Source organism: Andrographis paniculata, unplaced genomic scaffold (genome assembly GCF_009805555.1).
Source record: "Andrographis paniculata isolate CXL003 unplaced genomic scaffold, ASM980555v1 Contig57END, whole genome shotgun sequence".
In the NCBI taxonomy this organism is placed as follows: domain Eukaryota; kingdom Viridiplantae; phylum Streptophyta; class Magnoliopsida; order Lamiales; family Acanthaceae; genus Andrographis; species Andrographis paniculata.
The window spans coordinates 167,119-189,510 of record NW_026137592.1 but is presented as its reverse complement, the minus strand read 5'-3'; the positions used below and the strand labels follow the sequence as shown (position 1 = coordinate 189,510).

Genomic DNA, 22,392 nt, shown 5'->3' with positions numbered 1-22,392 from the left:
TCTTCCGCCTGCCTCATATATACAAACATACATAATTATTACATTTAAATGTTGCAGCTGCTCTGCTCAAGACTCAAGTAGCTAGATCGAGAGTGAGAGTAAATCAATTAATTAACAAGACACTACTCTACTCTTGTACGTACTAACTACAACCAAAGAACGAAGGAACATTAATCACTGTATTGTATTGTATTGTATTTGTATAGGTTACACTACATATGTGATGCAGAAAGGGCATTTAGACGACAGACAATATAGAAATTATCAATTTAATTTGTTACCAAAACATCAAAGCTTTGAATGCGCTCTCTATGTATCTATGGTAAATTGGTAATGGCTCGCGATTTTGGAGGTGGAGGTGGAGGTGCAAAGCCAATATTTCTTCTTGGTACAATTTCAACAAACCCTCTCTTCTATCCTGCCATGCCATGCCATCTGGAGAGAAAGGTTATTTGGTTTTGTAATTTAATTAGATACACATTTTGTAGGTATATATCAATTATATAACTCCATTTTTAGAGGGTTCACTGCTAAGAGTGAGCTAGAAGAATAACCTAAGAAAGAAAACCTTTCCATGTAGATTTTGAACAACTAATTTTATTGCCCCCCGGAAGATTAACCTTGATTGAACAGCACCACTGAATGATGATCTAATTACATTATTCCATTGCGGAGTGAATTATATGATATATAGAGTGTTGTGCTTATTAAAAAATATTGCTTGAGATTCATTCGAGAATGAAGCGTTTAAGTGGCTAAAAACACGGGGCTGAGGTCTTGAGTTAGTCACCGTATAGTGTATAGGTATAGATTGATTTAGAATCCACCAAATTTTTTTTATAAGTGATCAAACAATGATAAGCATGAATTGAGTAAGTGTAAATTTATTTTGACATGAATGAAATTTTTGGGATAGCCTATAGAATGAGAAAGGAGAAATCAACGTTGCCAACTGCTGGGAAATATATTAGTTTGTTTAAACATTGTTTTTTTTTGTCTAATACTATTTGAATAATTTTAAAAATATTTTTATATTAATATATATATATATATATTTTTACAAAACATTATATTAAATAATAAATTTATTGTCTAAACAAAACCTATTTTTACCCCTCCTCTACTCTAGTGCCCCATTTCCTCTTATTAATTCCTCCTCCTATACTGCTTTGGATACAGGATTTGATTCTGGGCTGGGCTGGGCTGGGCTGGGCTGAGTGAATCCAAAACATTTGGAAGGCAACAATCATAATGAAGAAATTCTTTCTATAATTTTTTTCTTTAAAAAATAAATTAATACATTATAAATATTTATTATTTTATCATTCTTTTATAATATGTTTCACTATAATTTTTTCTTCCAACAATTTCAGGAAATAAACCCACCTTCTTCTTTATATTGTTCATTGATTTTTTTACCTATTTTTCGGTTTTCTAATTTGTTAAATTTTGAAGGAGATTCTATCCTTTTCTTTCTCTCTCCATTTGATGGGTGCACCAAATATTTTGAAATCGAGTAAAAAGAATAAAATAAATCATATATTTTTGCTAATGGAATCCCTCAAATGCCCTTGAGATGGATCTGCCATATTCTCTACCCACGACAACGGTACCCCTAAACTTTATGTACTATAAATAATAAACCATCATCCCACGAAGAAACCCTAAAAAAATCTTCACTCTCACTTGGGGTCGGCGTGTTCTCTTGCTTCAGATTCAGCTTCGCACAGGTTTGCTAAATCCTCGTAATCCTCTTCGGCATCCATTCGATCTGCATTTTTCACGTTGATTGAAGATTACCTTTTTTTTGTTATTGAGTTTTTCAGGTCTCTTAGAGATTTAAAGATTTCGATAAGCCATGGCTCTGGTGAGTAAACTTTTTTCAGATTTATATGATGCTCATTTCAGAGTAGACAATAGGAACTTAATTGTTAAGTTTTCTCTAATTGGGTTTTTGTAAGGAATGGAATCAATGTTCTTCTTCTGTTGTGATCTGTATACAAGATTCAAAGTAATCTTTGTTTCGTTTGTCATGCCACAGATATATTCGCTTGCTATCGAAATAAAAATTGATTTGGGTGTGTTTGTTTTGTGTCTTGATATTTTTTTAGACGTGAGATATGGAGAATTTATGGAGAATTGTGTAGAATATAAGAATAAAGTGTGTGTAATATATTTTTGGGAAATATGTTGAAAATTTTTGTTCAAAGAACAAAGCCGGCCGATCGGTTGGCATTATTCCTTTTTGTCACTTTAAATTAGTTTGGATTTGTATGGCTTAATATGGAAACCTTTAATTGATCTGTAAGAATGGGACTGCTATGTTTGTGTACAATGGGTCACATTGATATTATTGATCTTATCTGATCTATGGTATTCAGGTTTTGCATAGCACTCCAAACAAAAATGCTTTCAAGGCTCTTGTTACAGCAGAATACAGCGGTGTAAAAGTGGAGTTGGTGAAAAATTTTGAGATGGGTGTGTCAAACAAGACTCCTGGATTCATCAAGATGAATCCTCTTGGAAAGGTTTTATTTATAAATAACATAGTATTTCTATTGTAAAATTGATCTTGTCCATGCACACTAACTTTGGGTTTGTATGTAGGTTCCTGTGCTTGAAACACCGGATGGTCCAATATTTGAAAGCAATGCCATTGCTCGTTACGGTAAAGCATCTGTATATGTTTGTGTCCTGATGCTTTGCAATGCCATTCTTCTAATATGATTTATGTATTTGTGTAGTGGCTCGGAGAAATCCTGATAGTTCCATTTATGGCTCTTCTTTGATTGATTATGTAAGGAACTATTAAGCTTCTAGTAACTAAATTCATGTTTTAGTGTTTCAATATAATGGCTAAAGTTTGTGAGTATTGAGCTTATATTTGGATGTTTGGATGTTGCGTTTCTTTGTCAGGCTCACATTGAGCAATGGCTGGATTTTTCTGCAACTGAGATTGATGCCAATATTGGTGGTTGGTTGTATCCACGACTAGGTTTTCGTGTGTATGTGCCTCAGGTATATTAAATGCGGTGTGTTTGTGGGTGTCTTTGTGTGCTATTGTCCTAGTTAGCTACTTAAATGATCTCTCGTTATATGTGTAGAGTGAGGAAGTTGCAATTTCTTCGCTGAAGAGAGCTCTTGGAGCTCTGAACCTCCATCTTGCTTCCAGCACCTACTTGGTGGGACACGGTGTCACACTTGCTGACATTGTTATGGTTTGTAATTTGGCTTATGGAATCAAGTCAATCTTGACAAAGAGCTTCACCTCAGAGTTCCCGAATGTTGAGAGGTACTTCTGGACTATAATTAATCAGCCCAATTTTAAGAAGATATGGGGTGATGTTATACAAGCAGAGTCTGTTCCACCTGTTGCGTCAAAGAAACCTGCACAGGTGAAGGAGCCTGCTACTAAATCTAAACCAAAGGAAGAAAAGAAAAAAGAGGCTAAGAAAGAAGAGGCTAAGCCCAAAGAAGTAATAGAGGAAGAAGAAGCACCTAAACCCAAGGCAAAGAATCCTTTGGATCTTTTACCCCCTAGCAAGATGATTCTTGATGAATGGAAGAGGCTTTACTCTAACACCAAGACCAACTTCCGTGAGGTTGCCATCAAAGGTACTTGTATTCTGTTATTTATGTTATGGTCATGATTGATATTCATTAAACTACCTGTTTACTTGATGACTTGCTGAGAGATCCTTTGTTCTTATGGGGGGTGGGGAGGGGGTTATGGATTTCATAGGAGAATTATTGGATCGAATGTTGGCTGAGTTACCACATTAGTAAAACAAATAATCAAGAAATTATTCTTGCGTATTTTAGTTATGTTTGCAAGATGCAATTGTTTCGTTATGATCAAAGGCTAAAGCATTTTGTGATATGCAGGATTCTGGGACATGTATGATCCCGAAGGATACTCTCTTTGGTTCTGTGAGTATAAATACAACGATGAGAACACAGTTTCTTTTGTCACCTTAAACAAGGTGAGTGGTTTTCTCCAGCGAATGGACTTGGCACGCAAGTATGCATTTGGAAAGATGCTGATTATTGGTTCCGAGCCTCCATTTAAGGTGAAGGGCTTGTGGCTCTTTCGGGGTGCAGAGATACCTCAGTTTGTGCTTGATGAATGCTATGACATGGAGCTGTATGAATGGTCAAAGGTTGATATCAGCGATGAAGCTCAAAAGGAGCGTGTAAATCAGATGATTGAAGATGCTGAGCCTTTTGAGGGTGCTCCTTTGTTGGATGCCAAGTGCTTCAAGTGAATAGATCGAAATGGGTCTTTTTGTGATCAACTTAGCTAGACCCGCTGCACTGATTCTATCATTTATATATTATTATTACTATTATCCTTCCTGAACAGGATCGTCATATTATTTTGTAGCATGTTTTAATTTTTATATTGAGATTTTGCATTGTGAACCAAAAATGTAGAAACCTGGCCAACTGGTTTTTGACCTATTTTTGAATGGCATCTTCTACAACATATTATATGCTTGGCATTAAATGGCATGTGGTGTTCTGATGAATGAATGGAAGATTTGCATGAGAAAGAAGGCAATGATGCAAGCTGGTTACTACCATCCTTTATTATTATTAGATGGATAAAAGTAAGTGTGAAGTGTGGAGTACATCTGCCACTTACCGCACCATTAAATGTCTGAAAATCAAACTCCACCTGTTAATTCTCGAAAATTCCACAGTAGATATTAGAGCGTTGTTAGCTGCTGTATGTTAATCGGGTACGCATATGATTTGGACGTGGAACTGTATGCTCTCCTTGCAAGCAGAATGTTGGCGAATTCGGTCGGATGAAATGCATCCCAGAATATGTATTTGTTGCGGTTCTCGCAGGGCATTTGGAGGGGGAGGCACGTTATCTGCCCGTTGTTTCGCCCTACACCACAGCATCCCCTATCCGCCACTTCAAATCCTGTCCACCACACAGCAGTACTGAGGACACAAATTCAATCTATTACCATTTGCTACTATGTTTTACATACCATAACTTCTTGCATTGTTGACAAGATCTTGGCTGCTCTTGAACGAATCCAGGTACACAAACTTTGCCCCCGGAAGCTCCCCCCTGTTGAATCTGACGACCAATCTTTTGAGGCCTGTGTTGAAGAGAGTAATAGCAGCGTTGATCTCCTCGTTGCACCTGCTGCCATTACCACTGTATCGTGCCAGCTCATACGGTATGCACCCTATTTGTCCAACTGCTGTCACAACTACTTTTCTGGCTCCCAAGTTGTACAGCTCCTGGATAATGAATTGCAATTGTAGGATCATTCATGCGTGCAAGAACTTAATGAGTTGTGATAGAAATCAGTTCACCGTAAGCTGTCTGGAATAATCTTGGAGGAGGGAAGCAGCGTAAGCTTGAGGAGTATACTGAGAACTGGTTGAGTAGTAATCGCGCATGAAGTAATTGTTGAGGTAGTCGTTGCTCCCTAATCCTGAGTAGAATATGCACTTGCTTAGATAGTTGCCCAGGCCATTAGTCTCTCCTCTAAAGTACCTACGCAGCTGCTGCACCGTCCTGGCAAAGCTTTCAACCTGTTGGTTCATCGACGTATGGGCTCCCTAACAAGAAAATTACAGACATGAATAAGCATGGCTATCAGACATATATATGTATGTATGTATGTATGTATGTAAATGGATACCAAATTGTTCCCAGTCTCGTCGCGGATTCCAGAAGCTCCTGATGCATAATTGGCTCCCTGAAGTAATGCTCGGCCCTGAACCCTGGCATAGGGTGGAATGTAGTTGGGAAAGCCTAATAACTGAGCTGAAAAGAAACAAGAGGATAAACATGGAGTTAAAGCATGTTAAAGTGCATTAGAGTGGAACACAGACATCAGTAGGATAGGAGTGGAGTGATTGAAAGAAACCTAAAATGTCGACAAAGGTACGGCCATTGGTGAAACGTCCGGTGGCCCCTTCTGGGAAGTCGATGCCGTAAGGTCTGTAGTTAGCCCTGGCAAGGGTGAGGATGTTGTTGTTGTTGCCATTATCGACTAGTGAATCTCCGAATATGAAAAAGCAGGGGACTTGGGGCCTCTGGATCTGATCGGTGGGAGGCGGGCAATCCCTCTTGGCCATGCTGCTACCGCAGCCTATCAAAATCAAACAAAAGAGAAGGAAGGCACTGCTACTCCTTCCCATTCTCAAGTCAGCACAGGGTACCATTAGGATAGGATAGCAAGGTTGCCTTGGAGAGGAGGTGCTTTATAGGATTCAAAATGTGCTTGTGCTTTGAATAAATGAGTTCAATAGGTAAGGAGAGGGAAGGGAAGGGAAGGAAGGGGTTCATGTGATGAAAATTAAGGGAGATGGTTGGAATACTCTTTTTAGTTGTGCTATCTATCTATCTATCTATCTATGCTGTTATTGCCTATTTGGGGGTTCAGTTAGTTAATCAGCAGCGGTGGGGAGAAGACACCTGCTGCTGCTTGTATCTCGTGAGTGAGAGAGAGCTGGCTTGGCTACCTCCCTCCCTCCCTCTGTATCCATTATTCAATACATATCTTATAACACACTCCCCTGAAGAGTAAAGACAAAAAAGAGGAGCTCATTCATTCACTTGGTATGGTAGTAGGGAGACTGGGGGTGGGTCATTAAGGCCACCGATCTGCTGGATCTGGAACTGGTGGTGGTAACTACGTAATGAAATGTATATCATACATGCATAGTCTTCTTGTTTGTACTTTTGGAATACCCTCTGATCCAATCCACTTTTTCACATGACAATGACAACGCCGTCTCTTTAGGCCGGCACCAATCCACAAGAACAGAGCATTTAATGGCGCTTTCCCCTCCACCACTTTTAGGAAACCCAATCCAAGTGAAGAAGAAGATCAAGGCAGGCAATTCAAGACTACATTGTTGTCAGTCCAAGATTGATCCATGCCCAGTCCAGACAATCTAAATAACTGACTATTTGAAATTTCAAGAGCCCGCCAAGCAACACTCGCGTGGGAGTAAGATGAAGATGGAGCAAAGCAGCATCTACTCCTGTATTGCATTGCATTGCATTGGATTGTATTTGATTCCCATTTAACAACCACTTGTACACTCCTTCCATTCATCCCTTCCTTCTCCTTGGAGGAGTGCATCTCCCTCATCCTAATTAATCCATGGGATGGCACAACAGAGATTTTGGATCCGAACCAGTCCATGTCGATCTCTCTCTCTCTCTCATCTTCAATTTCTTTTTTTTTTTTTTAACTTTCTTCAGGCTCACTCCCCCAACCACAACACTATAATTTGGTCCTACACATCCTGTTGCTCTCCATGCTTGTTATTTTGGTCATGACCAACTAAATATACATATCTCCGTTTGTATGCTTCTTGTTCACTACATGAAATAAAAGCTTGATATCTTTACACCCATCTATAACATCATAATTTTGTACAGCAGGAGTGAATTCTGAGAGCCAGGAAACACTAGCATTTCTAGACACATCTCAACGCTTAAATCAAACTTGAAAATGACAGTCAGTAGCTCTTTTCAGAATATGGAATAATAAACGAGGCAAATAGCATAGATTGGATGCTCACTGAAGACCACAACAGCATCCCAATCTTTGGCATTCTACACTGTTTATTCAGAACTGTCAGGCTTAATTTTTTTATTTTTTTGGGTAGAAAGTAAAGGTCCATGAAGAGCTCCTTCATAGGAAACAAAATGGTTTTCATGCAACACTACAAAAACACGTTTACTGATGATTAAGTTTGTGCAAACTTGCAAAGCTGAAATTTCATTGAAATAGTAGTCAAGCTACTCCCTGAAAGCCACAGCTATTTACCATCATAAGGAAATAATCATCTCAGAGAAAATGTTCATGCACTGGAAAAGCCAAAGTCACCTAAAGTGAAGTGACTATTCCCGTTCCAGGGCTTTCTCAACATTATCAGGAACATAACATTGCATAGTTTTGGACTTCAGGTATCATGAAAAGCCTATCATAATCACAAAAGGTATGGGTGTGCAAGCAGGACACACTAACAGCAATCATAATGATCGCTAAGTTCTTTTTTAAGGAAAACAGTTCACATCACCTCCAGATCAACCAAAAATTAGCGGACATTCCGGACTTTGTCTTCCTGACCCAGTCCAAGAGATTTTTGCGCAGCAGCTATACCTTCCGGATCTGCCCAGAAACCCAACAAAGTCAAACAATTTCCTTCACTTTCTTGTTTAAATTTAGTCCATTGGTGGGATTTTTAAGGAGAATGAATACAGAGGGTGTACACATGTAAGGGTTCTAACTTACCAAAGAACTGTGTGAAGATCCTTGTGAAAAAGGTCAAATTCCGGGAAACATTGTATGCCATTGCAGGTGGAAGAGGCTTGACAATGGTATCGATGCTAAATACACGTTGAAGGAACTGCAACAACATCAAAAGAACTGCATCCTCAGCCTCATATCACACACACACACACACACATCTAACATAATCCATAGCCAAGACAATCCATAAGTATGGATACACAGCCAATTGTAAGCAGGGCCAGATTTTGTTTCTTTTATTCACCCAGAGAAACCAGAAGAGCTGCAATTCAAGTGGAACATTTCATCCCAAATTATTCGTAACAGAAAACATCTAACATTGTTCCAAACTGAAGATGGAGCAACAATTTATCGCTCAAACCTCTATCAAGAGCACGGCGCAGCTTTCGTCTTAAGACTGACAAGTGAAAATCACCGGGGACACAAATAGTAACGACTTTCGACCGAGCGATTATTAAATTATGTCGATAATTTAGGACAGATAAAAACAGAAAGGAAATCAACAAAAAGCATGCCACTAAGGAATTCCCCAGAACCGATGTACCTGGAAATTACGCTGAAAGCTGTAACGCAGCTCCGGGTCGATTTCAGTGAGGGAATCTTCTTCTCCAACGTTAGCATTGTTGGAGTTAAACTTCTTCTTTCCAGGGACGTGCATTGTGGGTGTTGAACCTGGCTGTGACGTCACCTTCAGCCGTGCGTCTTTGAATTTCTCATCCCTTTCTTGAGGGTCGGCTCTCCATGGCGCTGATGCCAGAAGCTCTTTCTTCGTTTTCACCATGGCTGGGAATTGGGATTGGTTCGAGGTTCCTTTGTTCGGAGGGTTGAAGATAAAATGAAGTAAAAAGACGGGAGCTTGGGCTCGTGGATTAGATCACATTGGACTATTGGAATCGGATGTGCGTTACGACGTCGTAGGGCTTTCTTTCTTTTGCAAATAGGACCCCTCATTCCGTTTAAATTATTAGAATACCCCCAGCTATATGTATATATATAATCGCCTCGTCGTCTTCCTCGAAGGAAACTAAACCATTTGCAGTATTAATTTTGCAGGAGGATTAGAGACTTGAGAAGGGATAATTCGGAAACCAAGAAAATTCAAAATCCAAATAGAATAAGAATTGTTTTCCTCACTGACTCACCACCTGTTGTTTATTACAAAGACAAAATCAAGAACCAACACCAAAGCCAACGCCAACGCCAACACCTGCCTAATAAGAAAAGAATATGAGAGAGTCCCAGCACAGAACTGCACGGCAGCAGATGAAGATGACCGTCTGTCTGTCTGTAAACTCAATAATGAATATAGATAGAGCATTAATTAATCAATATCTCTCTCTTTCTCTCTGTGTGTCTGTTTAATTGATCTACTAGTACTACAGTATTATTCATTGTGGGGGGCAGAATGGCTTGCCGGAACGAGCTCTGTGACTCGGGATTGTAAAATGCCGAATCCTGCCTTCCTGCTGGGTGAGGTAGCCTTGACACAGCAATTCCCTGGAGAACCTGTCCTCCACCGCCCTGTCGACGTCGTGCACGAACACATCCGTCTCGCCGCTCTCCCTATTCCTGGCCATCAAGCCGGCCGTGTATATGGCGCTCATCCGTCCCGGGGCGCCGTCAAAGTAGCCGGTGGGGGCGTCCACCATGATCACGTCCCATTCCACATCGTACACCTCGTTAGGCAGGCCCTTGAGTGCAAGCCGGCACTTGGAGAACCTGGGATCGACCACGGACTGGCACGCCGCCTCGTCGCTCATTTCCAGGAGGAGCTGGTCGGCTTGCGTGACCTTGGTGTCGTAGACGACGTGGTAGGATTCCAAGGAGGGGACCTGGCTCTGGATTTGCTGAATCCAGGACTCGTCCTCCTCGAGGAAGACGGTGCGGCCGCCGTGGTTGAGGGAGGTCCACATGAGGCTGTCGCGGCCCAACCCGAAGACCAAGAAGTTGCAGGGGGACTTTGCGAGGAGGACGTTGAGGGAGACGGAGATTTCATTGAGGGTCTGTTGAGGGGTGATGTTGGAGGTCGCATAGTGAACGAGGGCGTGCGCCAAGGAAGGTGGGATTTTGGTGCACGTGGGCAGCGGCGTCGTTGGGCAGTCCGATGCCGATGCTGAGCTGGAACTGGAAGTGGAAGCGAGCATGGTGGTAGTAGGTGCCTGGGGATGGGGATGGGGAGGGGGGTAATAGGAGAAAGTGGATCTGAGTATCAGAAACACGAGGAACAGAAGCAAGGAACAGATGGGGATGGCCTTGAGACTGAAGGGGGGGTATTGAAGTTTAGCTCTCATGTTTATTTTCTTGGGATGGGATGGGATGAACCAAGTGAGTTTCAAAATTGAAAAGGGGAAAAGGGAATGCAGAAGAAGAAGGAATGGGAGGCCGGAGCATTAATAATATCAATGTTTGTGGAGGAGGAGGCTGTATTGGGTCGGAGTAGTGGGGAAGGTAAGGAGGAAGACGAAGGAGGAGATGGTGGTGGTGGTGATGGTGATAGTGATAGTGTTTGTTTGATGGGGCCCATCAGTCGTGCAGTGCAGGAGGGGATTGGAAGGAAGGAAGGAGTAACATTTGGCTTGAATTTGTCTGTCCGAGTAAAAAACAGTTGCTAGGTGGGAGTGGGTGGTGTAAGTATGACACAATTGCTAGGTGGGAGTGGGTGGTGTAAGTATGACACAAGCTACAATAATAATAATAATAATAATAATAATACAAATACAATTAGGTGCCAAACCCAACAAACAAGATGAGTTGGATGGAGACTGGAGGCAAGATTATTAAGATTGTTGTTGTTGAGTTGTTAGAGAGAGGGGGAGGTGTGTGCTGAACTCTTTTTAGAATACTGCTACGAGGTTGGGTAATAATGGGATGAACGTGGGTGTCACTCACATATCGCACACAGACAGAGATAACCAATTGGGTGGGCGAGCGAGCAAGCCTAAGCCCTAAAGGAAGCAAACAAGGTTGTTGGAGAATCATGTCGTGTCAGTGAATATCAATGATAGGGCAAAGACATGCTCCTCCTCAACTCAACTCAATATCAATGATTGATTGGCTTAGGCCAGAAGAGAAGTAGGAACAACTATGAAGCAAGCATTTACCCACCTAACCAATCGAGCCAGCAATCCAATACTAACTAACTATAACTAACTCTTCTCTCTCAACCAGGAAAGGAAGGATTATTGGGATGGCCCGTCCGGAACGCTGCTTTGTATAACCCACCGGCGCCACTCTCAGGCCTTGTGTGCAACAAACATTGGGATCACTGTTATTATAACAATTCCCATCTCAATGATCAATCTCTCTCCCTCTCTCTCTCTCTCTCTCTCCCAAATGGGTATTATTAGGTAATAGGGTTAGGGATAGGGATAGATTAGATAGATGAAAACTGTCACGGTAGATACCATCACTGCACAACACAAGAACAACGACCATTGCAATATCAAATTATCCCTTACATAATATAGTACACAAAATTACGCAGGCAGAGTACAGTGGTATGTCATGTAACGTATGATTCAAAAGACACAACAACCAAGTTGAAAACGCAAATGCAACAAAAAAAAGGAGGTGATGGTGATGAATGGATATCATTTTATCTACATGGGCGTTCTTATCTCTCTTTCTCTCTCAATCCTCTACTACATACTGATGGCGCTATTATAAAAAGATTTCAAGCTCAATAAACTGTTCGGCCCGCCACAACAAGACAATACAAGAATCATTGCAAGAATCAATCAGCAAAATTATCCATCCATCTCTACCCTCTAAAACCTATAGCCCGACCCAGATGATGATGATGATGGAGGAGCAGGTGGCAAACGAGTAGGAGTGCGCCGGCTGCCAGTGTTTGCCCCAGAGCTTATGTCACCATTCTGGGTAGGATCACTGTTCTGGCGGCTGTGACCATTCGAGCGAGACCGCCTAAAAGAATCACTAGGGCCATTAGCAGCAGCATCAAATGCAGATCTCCAGTCATCACCAGATGAACCAGCAGCTGTTGGACTACTTTCTGCTCAATTAACCAAGGGAACCAACAAACAAACAAACAAACCATTACGTAGGGATGAAAGGTAAGAGCCATAATTAATTGATTGATTGCATCCAAATAACAGAATTTAAGCTCGCTCAAGGGTGAAGCAACCATCATCATCCAAGACAAGAAAATAGAGCCCAAGGAGTGGTAGCAGTTCTTAACACACACACACACACAAAATAGCACCTTAGATTGCAAAATAATCACTACCTGCGCCGCCACCATTTGAGAATCCAGAGGCAGCAGCAGCTGCCCGGTTGTCATGAATGCTCAGCACTCGTGTAAGCTTGGAAAGAATAGAGGACTGTTTCTGATAACGCTCTCTCCTGCGCTTTACATTCTGGTCCTCTTGGAGTAGCTCTTCTATTCGAGCCATGCTTTGTGCGCTATCATTCCAGAGTTAACATGTACACAAAAAGGGAAATTAGAACAAAATAATATTCTGCTTGGAATAGGGTAGTGATCATATCTATATAACTAAAAAAGGAACTAACTACACGAAGGAAAACCAGGCCCATGCTATCGCCATATATGAACCAAACAAAGCTAACCTGATAGAACTGTATAGTTTATTAAGCATATCTTCTTTTGCCTTCTCCACTTGGCAAAGAACAACTGCCTGTAATATGGAACATCCAGATGAAAAAGATAGCTTAAATTTAAAAAAGTCAAAAAACTGTTTCAATTGAATTTGACCTTTGGGACATTGGCAGCAAGACTATTAAGAACAGCTTCAACATAACCACGCACTTCCTGCGCCATCCATCTAAGTTCTTCTTCTGGATCAACTGGTCGTCTGGCCATTGTATCCTGTACAGCTATATAAAGTGAGAAGCATCCATGCAAGTCTTTATTTGCAAAAAGAAAGAAATACCCATCGGTTAGGCGTATCAGAGCAACATGGCACTACAAACCAACAAACAATTTGCAAGATGCTACATAATGTGTTATCACTTTCATAAATTAATGACTTTGGCATTTGAACTTAGCAAATATAATAGAAATCCAAAGGGCTACATTGCAAATGATAGAAGAGCTGAACACATGAAGTTGTAAATGAATTATATGCAGAGTGAGTAGGAAAGAAGTTCGTGAATTTACAAGAGATCCATCTGAGAGACTTTGCCGCACTGGGGGAACAGATTCACCCTTCACTTGCCCACCCTTAGAACTGATGACAGTTCGCAATTTATTCAACCACTCTGTCTTATCTGCCGCACTCTCAGCCTTCAAAACAACAGCACTATTGGCTGCAGGAATCAGGAAATATTACTTTAGGTTGGTCTTCAAATTAAAATTCAAATCATTTTCATCTAGCAAGGGAATGAGCAAGCATCTACCCTTAAGAACAGTCTTATAGGGGACCCTGCTTGTTATCTTGAACACAAGACTAGGTCCTTTGGCTGCATCTGGACCGTTAGCTTTTTTATCTTTAGAACTCTTTGGAGGAGGAGGAGCTTCATCATCCTCTGGAACCTCCTCCAGATTACATTCCTGATAAGCAAAAGCAAGTTAAGAGACTAGTTGGACTAAAAAGTGCAACTTTAGACATACAAAGAATGCTATACTAATATCAACAGAAATAAAATCAACCAACAAAGCACCAAAGATGCTTTGAATTTGGTTTGCATCAGACATAGGGTAGTGATCATATCATTGACTTCTTATACAACCATGGCCACACCCCCCATGTGCAAGATAAAGTCATAACATACAAATATTTAGTATGTGAATAAAGAGCTAACTATGAAATGAAGAGACAGAAGAAATATCCATCAAATAAGTAAGGGCAACTAAACAGTCTCCATGCATGAAGGCTTTAACACTATGCTGACAATATACCTCCAAAGTGATGACACCACGAAAATGCCTCTCTTCTTGCTTCTTTGTGTATCCAAGCTGCAGTAGCCATAATATTTCAGGCCAAATTAGCAACAAACAGAGAAAACATAGAACAAAATTACTTTTCTTTTTATCATATATGAGTGATTTCAGGAAATTCAATTTCTTTTTGCCGGCATGTTAATTCCTATGTCATTAATAAATAAGAGACTATCTACAGTGTACAAGAGTAAACAAAAGCTGAAGTGCAAACTTGCTGAAATAAAAAACACACATACAAATATATATATATAAATATGTGTGTGTGTGTGCGCGCGCGCGCATGTGTCCATGTAGTTCCACTCTAGCAAAGAAAGCACTTTGATGCCACTTACTTTTCCTGTTTTCTCATTTAAGACAAACCATCTTTTGCTCCAACCATCTTTTTTGGCACTTCTCTTCAATAAGAAACCTTCACACACAAAGTTAAGTATAAAAACAATATCAATCTATGCAGGTAAAATATACAGAGTATCATATGTATTCCTTCTCTGAGTCAAATAGAATCATATCTAAAAGAAATTGTCAGGAAGTTGGATGAAATTACTTCTCCCCCTACTAACAGCATATATCAGAAATGCAATTCACAATATTTAGCATTAAAAGTCAGGATTTGGGGAGCATGTAGGACATAGGCTAGCAACCAAGCACCAGTGAGTAGCAATCAGCAAACATTATAACCAAATGCATTCTGACGATGGTTTAGATCCACAGCAAAAAAAGTAAAGTTTGTGGGTAGAAGAACCCAAAACCTATGGTTTTAATAACTGAAGTATAGACTTCAACTTCTTCTTACATGCAACCAAACCCAGTAGATAATGAAGCAAACACATACACCAGGTGACAAAAAGATCTGTGACCAGATCTACTGTGCCAAGCAAGAACACATTTACTTAGCACTACCTACAACACATGTAACAACACAGTTAGGTACAAACCTGCAGTAATTTCCCCTTCTGGACCAGCAGTCTTCAGTGATGATCCTTCCTGCGCCTCTTTATCCTTATCTTTGTCTTTGTCCTTATCTGTATCTTGCTGATTTGATTTGTTTTCCCTTAGTGATTTTAGGCTCCATCCACTCGGTTGGCTTCCAGTTTGTGGACTGGATGCCTGCATGAAGGAACAAAACAGTGATTGAAAACAGTATAATTACAAAAAGGAAAAAATGTCACTACATGCATGCATGCGTGAAAAAGCAGACACACCTGCAAGGAGTAGTGGAAGCAAACTGTGATGTTACTCAAGTGCACAAAGTGCAGGTTCATAGTAAATAACATCATTAAATGAACATTATCCCACTTAGTAATATGTTCTCCATGCATGATAAAAACATAAATAGATTCCGCAGTCAAATAAAGGATAACTTTGATAAGTCAAGGCTAATTCCATGTTCCATCAATACATAAAAGCCAGATCAAATTTAACCAACTAAATGATATTCCATACCCGGTTCAACATGGACTGCTCTGCATCAGAAGCTTTTTTCGAAGATCTACCTTTCAGTTCCTCCTCACGCCTCTGTCTATCCATCCTAGAGAAAGACCCGAAAATTATAACTTAAATGGATATACAAAATATACCAGCAAAAACTGTTTAGTTTACTCAAATTACAAAACAAAGTGAACAAGTGAAATTTTCCCATGAAAATACCTCGAATTTCAATAGCAACCCATGAAAATTTTTTAGATCAACTGTGGAAAAAATGGCAGTTCATGACTTCATGTAAAACAAGATCAATTATTTAATATACCTTCTCTGCACCAAACGTATAAAATGTTGCGGAGGCACAAAAGCGCGCTCCATGTCCACCAGTGCAACCACCATATTCCGAGCTTCATTCTTGAATCCCTCCAAGGCAGTGGTAGCAATAGCTATAACCTAAGTAAATTATATGTAAAATACTCCATGAAGATCCTCAGGAAGGAAAAGATATAAACAGAGAAAACAAGGCTCCAAAAGTTGAACCCAAAGCCATATTGATTTTTACTTCTCTCTTAAAAGGAGGATATCTTCCAAGGCCTGGTGTAGCATTAGCAGCACCAGAGACAATATCAACAAGCACCCGGTGCACCTGCCAAAGAAATGTTGAAATAGTTAATCAGAAATACTAACAAGAAGAAAGACGCAATATACATCATCGCCAATAACACAAGATTACCTCATCAACACAAAGACGTGACGGTTCTTTCGCCAACTCTAAAACACCCTTAATCAATGATCTCAACCCTTTTTCAGGAGAAATAAGATAAGGTTGATAACCATCTGCTTCAAGCACAATCTGGAAACAAACTCAAAGGCATGAACATGTATAGAGAATAACATTTAGATTTTAAGAAGTATAGATACCATAATCTAGAGATCACCTACCCTTTTAACATTATTGATGTCAAAATGTCTATCCAAAGGAAGTTGCTTAATTCGATTAGGAAAATTGCCTTCAAAACTAGCAACCACTTTCCATCCACTACCCTGGAAAAGAACAATAGCCAAGAAAAACAAAGTTCAATAAAAGATAAAAAGTACACCAACCACCAACATAATACAAGAAAGCATATCCATTTGACATATCCATTTGAAACTAATATCAAGGAATTGGGTGTTAACAGTGACATACAAACGAAAGAATTAAGAAATTTGGGGAAAACCATTTCTTCAACAATAAAAAGATCTCCAGAAGAGAACCATTGAGTATCATAGGAAGAGCATATGGACCACAATAATTGCAGCTAAAGCATTAAAAATATAATAAATCATGAGGATAAAACAAGAGATTCCTTGCAACCAACAGGAAGGAAAAATCATAAAAAATGATATTATAGAGTAAGAAACATATTAGTGTATTTATTTGAAATGACACATGTGGCAAAAAAACATGAATTGTAGCTCCTCAGGCACACCCTAAACATCACCAGACCATACAGAGATGACAAACTTCTGTTATAGGGTTCGTTTGTTTTTTATATCAAACACAATTTTATACTATTCAAAACACGGTTCCCAATAAAAATACACTATTTCCTCTCACACAACATCACACCAAAATACTATTTAAACCAAATCTAAAACTCAAATCAAAACTCAAATCAAATCCAAACACACCCTCATACTTTTTTACTGAAAAAATCGTCACACGAAAGAAATCTCTAGTCTCAAAGTCCTTTGTTTCTTTCCTCTCCATGCAATTTCCTTTGTCTTGCAATGGGCAATGTTGGTTTCTCTCTCAATAATTTTTTCTCCTGAATTTCTACTTCCTTACTTTCTGTCATTTCACGTTTCAATAATTATTCTGAAAAACTTATTTCTAGATTCCTTTAGTTTGCAATGGGACATTGAATAAATAAACATCAATAAAAATGATAATAGTCTGTATGATGTCACTCCGTATGTTCAGAAAATCACCTCTCCTGTTGTGATATGCTGGAGGAACTTGTCCTCAAATTCACGACAAAGTTCCAACGCCAAAGCTCTTGTACCTTCAGAACTCTGGACCATTTGCTCACCAAGCCTGAAAAGTTCATCTTGGACGACTTGGGACTTGCCTTGAAGCCTTCACATGTTCCAGAGACAGCATATCAACGACTAACAGAAGTACTGATTATAGAAGCAAACTGATAAATATAACCACCCAAAGCAGTATGGCCACATATTGTTGTTCACTTACAGGAAGAGGGAGCCCAATAAAATATTAAAGATGCAAACATGAATTGCAGTAGCAGACAGCACTTTGCAAACTATTTATGCACGATGCAATTTTCCCAGAGGCTGGTTATCCAGTGACACCAAAATAAATTTAGGAAAAAACAAAAATAAATTTCTCTTCACCAAGATGAAGTTATTCATCTTTACAATTCCAGTAATTTATTAGCAAAAGTTCAGGCAGATTACATCCATATCCAGGTTGGTTTTTATAGCAGTGTCAGAAATCAACGTACAGAAAAAAATATAAAAATAAAAAATAAAAAGAAGAGACAAACAACATAAAGGAAATAAATATCCAGTTAGGAAAAAATCCTTCCATATAGTTGTCGAAAGCTAAATAAATCGATGATTAAGGGAGTAGCATACCCTGATAGGAGATTTGGCAACCTCACTTTCATGCGATTCCGGATCTGCTGAGCAAGGGTCTCCACCAAAGCTAGTCTCCCAAGCTTACTTTGAGGAGCACCAGTCAGTATTGATTTCAGGCTTTCACTTTCTGCTCGCCATGCAGTTTCTAAAGAATTTTCAGCTCCAACACTTCCTGATTGAGCAGATGCTATAGACACAGATTGGCCAATCAAAGCAACCCATGGAATGTCAGCGGTACTTCGAGGCCCTTGATTCAATAAAAGAGCCTGCACTGCAGCGAGGGTTTTTGGTTCGGAGGATACTTGATCTATCTTGCTAATTACTCCAACAGTTCTTGTACCTAGGTAACAACATATCCAAATTAGTTGAAACAAATAAAAGTCTGCAGCAATCCATTTTTGTTCAGAAACCATAAATTGACAATTAAATTATATTGAAAACCCACATTCTCCATCAAGCTCCTTAGCAATTCTGATAGCTTTGGCTGAAGCCACTTCCGGTGCCTGGGTGGCAGGTATGACAACCAGTAATATTGCATCACTACGTTCAGCATACTGACTCTGTAATGGAGATAAACATTAGCACACTGCAGAGAATTAAATATATGTTTTGCCATGAATGCCAAAAAAAATAAGCACTATTATTAGATTATGGTCAATATAACAACATGATAGCAAGCAAAGATGGACCATCGAACAAGCTAATAAAAAGAAATATTTTTACATATATATATTTTAAGATTTAGTTTCATTTTCCCTCGATCATTCAGTCACAAAAAAACCTTTTCAGCATGAATTTAGTTAAAACTGAGTTTGAAGCAAGTTCTATAATTCTCCAAACCAAGCCAAACCATGCACCTTTTAAATTTTTAAAACTAGTTCCCTGTAGCCTATTATGTGCAACTTTCAGATACATTATTTATATCATTATACATTAGTTGTAAACATTTTCACAGAGGCTGTATAGAAGCCACTCACCAATGAATCATCAATACTGCCTTTATCCACTCCAGGTAAATCAATCAATTTCAATGGAGGAGCTGCAGAATAACGACATAAAATATGAATAAAAAATTCCAAGAAATTACACAGATGTAAATTAACCAAATAAAGCTTCTTTTTTTTTAGGATGAAATAACCAAATGATTTAGGGTACACAAAGGATTAAAATGCCATAGTCCTCAATGCTAAACAACAAATGGGATAATTTGTTTGGAAGCTTGGTATAGCCAAAAGATACTGATTACATCTCTAAGTACCCTATCCAATTCTAAGAACACAAAAGCACAAGCCCAAATCTACTTGAAAGATGAATACAATTTGAACACATAGGCATAGTGAAACAGATTTATGAAATTACAATACAATCAACCCAAAATTTATACATCATACTACATAAAAGAAAACCCCCCACTTTCTTAGAGAAGCTTCCAAGAATCTTGGTTTGTCAGGTAATGAGAAAATAGAAAATAGTGTATATTAGATGGGGAATATGGGGACTGAATAGTAAAAAACCTGTAAAGACCCAAAACAAACAGACCCTTAAAGCCCATATGCTGTCAACAAATTACAAATATCACAACAAGTTTTAAGCAGATATACCTGTACTTGTACGAAGCTTCAAATATATTTCATCACGACTCTTGGCCAATATTTTGCTCAATCTATCTTGTAATGAATGTCGAAGTGCACCTATGAAACTCACACACATGCATGAATCAGAAAGCCTGCATTGGTTCCTATAGTTTCTGTAAGGATTTAAGTTCAGTTAAAGTCCTCACTTGCAGAAACCGGTTGTGATTTACTATCGATTTGCAGCATAATGGATTTGCTGCTTAACGAACCATCCCTTATTAAATCAACACATATTGGAGCACGTGTTGCACCACCTTCACCAGTTGGCTGCAAATTAAAGGGAAAACTCACCGATGTTGTTTACTTAAGAAAAATTGTCAGACCAAAATAACCGAAACTGTGTTATAAAGTGGCATGCTTACCAATGCTGGATGGCCAATTAGACTATTCAATACTGCAGACTTACCAGCACCCTGAAGAAAAAGAAATCAATAAGAATGACCAATCCATATTCCATACAAGATGATTATTAAGAGATTATTAAATGCATGCTCACAAAAAATAACTCAAAATATGCATACTATCACTATTGAATAATCTAGTATAACAGAGATATACGCTACGGTTACTAAAACTCCCCATTGAGAAGCTACTGGAAAAAAGAAAGACCATAGAAAATGCCAAATCTCCAATAAGAAGGCTACATCAGAAAAAGCAGCAGCCACAGCACATCATACTTGTCTTCACTGAAAACCAACATGTATGACATGTTTTGGGTGCTGCAAATAAATGCATCACACCAGGACAATATGCAAAAGTAACCGACAACAAAATTTTGATACTGCTATATCTTAAGACAGTGAGGATGAAAGAGTCTATAAGGGAAACAACAAATTTCCAAACTGCAGCATAACATTGTAAGAATCGAAGGAAGGAACAGAATCAATGCCTCAAGATGCCTACAGCTAATGTGCAGAAGTTGCAAAGATGTAACAATCCAAAAGAATTCATATAAATAGCATGCTAAGACTCAATCAAGCCTGCAATCACTAAACTCTGCCAACAAATATAATATAATGGCTCTCTGGGTTAGAATTTTATGACCCTGGGTGCCTATTTTTGTGTGAAGAAGATTAATCCAAATATGTTTAAAATATGAGAGTGAAAATTTTAACACGTAGCATACAAGTTCATAAAGTAGCACAAACTATGGAATTTAGAAAAAGTATTCAGCGCACTTTGAGAGCTACAATGCACACCTACCGTTGGTGGATGAAATTACTGGAAAATTCACTGAGCAGCTGGGAGAACAGTGAATAATAAATTACATGGAAATAAAAAGTTCATATTGCTATTTTATTGCACTGCTCACAATCACTATGAAAGCTAGGACTTCTTAGCCAAATATGATCTAAGCTCATTGTATTTTATTCAGCTATCTATTCTAAAGAAGCAAATCATAAAGCCCACATAAACTATATTGTGAATCAGCTCTACTTGACGAAAACCAGAAATCAAGCTAGAGAATGATGAAATGTCATGATCTATGTCGGTGTTTATAATCGAGTACAGGCAAGGGTAAATGCGGAGGGAATTGTCCCAAAAAAAAGAATAATCTACAAACAAATCACACGGAGATCAAATCGATAGTCATTTCAAAATGATCGGACAATCCAGATCCAGAAATGAGCCGGAAGCGGGATTTAGAGCCCAGAAACTGGAAATTGGGGAAAAGAGAAAACAAGAAAGTTAAGGCGAGGGTGAGAAGGATGAAACTGACTGTGTTCCCGAGAGCAACGACATTGAGGAAGGTGGAGGAGCGCTTGGAGGGCGTGGTGTCGTCGACATCCTCATCTGCAAGCACCGCCGACGCCTGAAGCATCGCATCGGAGAGCTGAGACAAATCCTCGATAGCATCCATGATCTGGAGGAGTCTTGAAGTCCCCTGAAAGGAGAGGGCGGGAGGTGTATATATAGGGAAACCCACTGGATCGAAGCACGAAGAAGCGCAGATCCAATCGGCGGGCACGAGATCGAGTGGAGAGGGATTATAGGGTTGGAGGGGATGGGCAGAGGATCAATGAATCGGGAAGAGAAATGGAAGATTTGAGGAGGGGTGGAGGAAGGGGAAAGGGAGAGCCGAGAGGGAGGAGAGGCCGTCGCGTCGGGGAAGGATTTTGATTTTTCAATTGTGTTTTTGTTTTGTTTATCAAGGGAAGAAATAAAGGAAGGAGTTGTCCGTGCACCGAACCCAACCGGACCGAACCGACCCACCCGACCCTTGCCTTGCCGCTCTGCACCTGCTGCTGCTGTCGTATGTATGTGTGCGAGCGTGCGGCGTGATGGGAAAAGGTGACAAGTAATTAAAAATAAAAAATAAAAAACAGAAAAAAAAAGTAGCAATAAGTACAAATGAATTTGAATTTGAGTTTAAATTATTGTTGGGAGTGTAAATAAAACGGTGAGGGGTTGAGGATGAAGGCCGGGTTTGGTATCGGAGCCCGCTCAACTCAACTCGGTCATTCCATCCCAC

At 39.5% G+C, this 22,392-nt stretch overlaps 5 protein-coding genes across 6 annotated transcripts; 1 reads left to right on the top strand and 4 right to left on the bottom strand.

Moving 5' to 3' along the window:
• The first annotated feature begins 1,610 nt into the window (after nt 1–1,610).
• LOC127257306 (elongation factor 1-gamma 2-like) lies at nt 1,611–4,507 on the top strand. 2 transcript variants are annotated; one of them, XM_051283682.1, is made up of 8 exons: nt 1,611–1,730; nt 1,827–1,867; nt 2,382–2,528; nt 2,608–2,668; nt 2,745–2,797; nt 2,917–3,018; nt 3,105–3,615; nt 3,886–4,507. In XM_051283682.1, exons 2-8 carry the CDS (start codon nt 1,859–1,861, stop codon nt 4,263–4,265), a joined length of 1,263 nt encoding a protein of 420 aa, XP_051139639.1. In that variant the 5' UTR covers nt 1,611–1,730; nt 1,827–1,858; the 3' UTR covers nt 4,266–4,507. The 2 variants fall into 2 exon arrangements, with proteins under 2 accessions (XP_051139639.1, XP_051139640.1); XM_051283683.1 differs by having other exon boundaries at nt 1,666–1,730; nt 1,819–1,867.
• Nucleotides 4,508–4,571: 64 nt separating this feature from the next.
• LOC127257307 (GDSL esterase/lipase At1g33811) lies at nt 4,572–7,626 on the bottom strand. The gene is made up of 5 exons (XM_051283684.1): nt 5,898–7,626; nt 5,670–5,794; nt 5,338–5,586; nt 5,004–5,262; nt 4,572–4,933 (listed from the first exon to the last, which is right to left on the bottom strand). Exons 1-5 carry the CDS (start codon nt 6,193–6,195, stop codon nt 4,710–4,712), a joined length of 1,155 nt encoding a protein of 384 aa, XP_051139641.1. The 5' UTR covers nt 6,196–7,626; the 3' UTR covers nt 4,572–4,709.
• Nucleotides 7,627–7,875: 249 nt separating this feature from the next.
• On the bottom strand, nt 7,876–9,177 carry LOC127257310 (uncharacterized). The gene is made up of 3 exons (XM_051283686.1): nt 8,845–9,177; nt 8,283–8,397; nt 7,876–8,159 (listed from the first exon to the last, which is right to left on the bottom strand). The coding sequence occupies exons 1-3, from the start codon at nt 9,079–9,081 to the stop codon at nt 8,086–8,088; spliced, it is 426 nt and encodes a 141-aa protein (XP_051139643.1). The 5' UTR covers nt 9,082–9,177; the 3' UTR covers nt 7,876–8,085.
• Nucleotides 9,178–9,268: 91 nt separating this feature from the next.
• On the bottom strand, nt 9,269–11,294 carry LOC127257308 (glucuronoxylan 4-O-methyltransferase 3-like). Its single transcript, XM_051283685.1, has one exon. It carries the CDS (start codon nt 10,589–10,591, stop codon nt 9,689–9,691), a length of 903 nt encoding a protein of 300 aa, XP_051139642.1. The 5' UTR covers nt 10,592–11,294; the 3' UTR covers nt 9,269–9,688.
• A 542-nt stretch (nt 11,295–11,836) lies between these two features.
• Nucleotides 11,837–22,069, bottom strand: LOC127257305 (dynamin-2A-like). The gene is made up of 22 exons (XM_051283681.1): nt 21,640–22,069; nt 20,282–20,332; nt 20,066–20,186; nt 19,887–19,976; nt 19,263–19,324; nt 18,731–18,845; nt 18,283–18,625; nt 17,617–17,764; nt 16,585–16,686; nt 16,376–16,495; nt 16,205–16,288; nt 15,968–16,095; nt 15,664–15,748; nt 15,156–15,327; nt 14,553–14,629; nt 14,179–14,235; nt 13,677–13,830; nt 13,438–13,586; nt 13,033–13,146; nt 12,888–12,955; nt 12,547–12,722; nt 11,837–12,312 (listed from the first exon to the last, which is right to left on the bottom strand). The coding sequence occupies exons 1-22, from the start codon at nt 21,778–21,780 to the stop codon at nt 12,068–12,070; spliced, it is 2,802 nt and encodes a 933-aa protein (XP_051139638.1). The 5' UTR covers nt 21,781–22,069; the 3' UTR covers nt 11,837–12,067.
• Nucleotides 22,070–22,392: the final 323 nt, after the last annotated feature.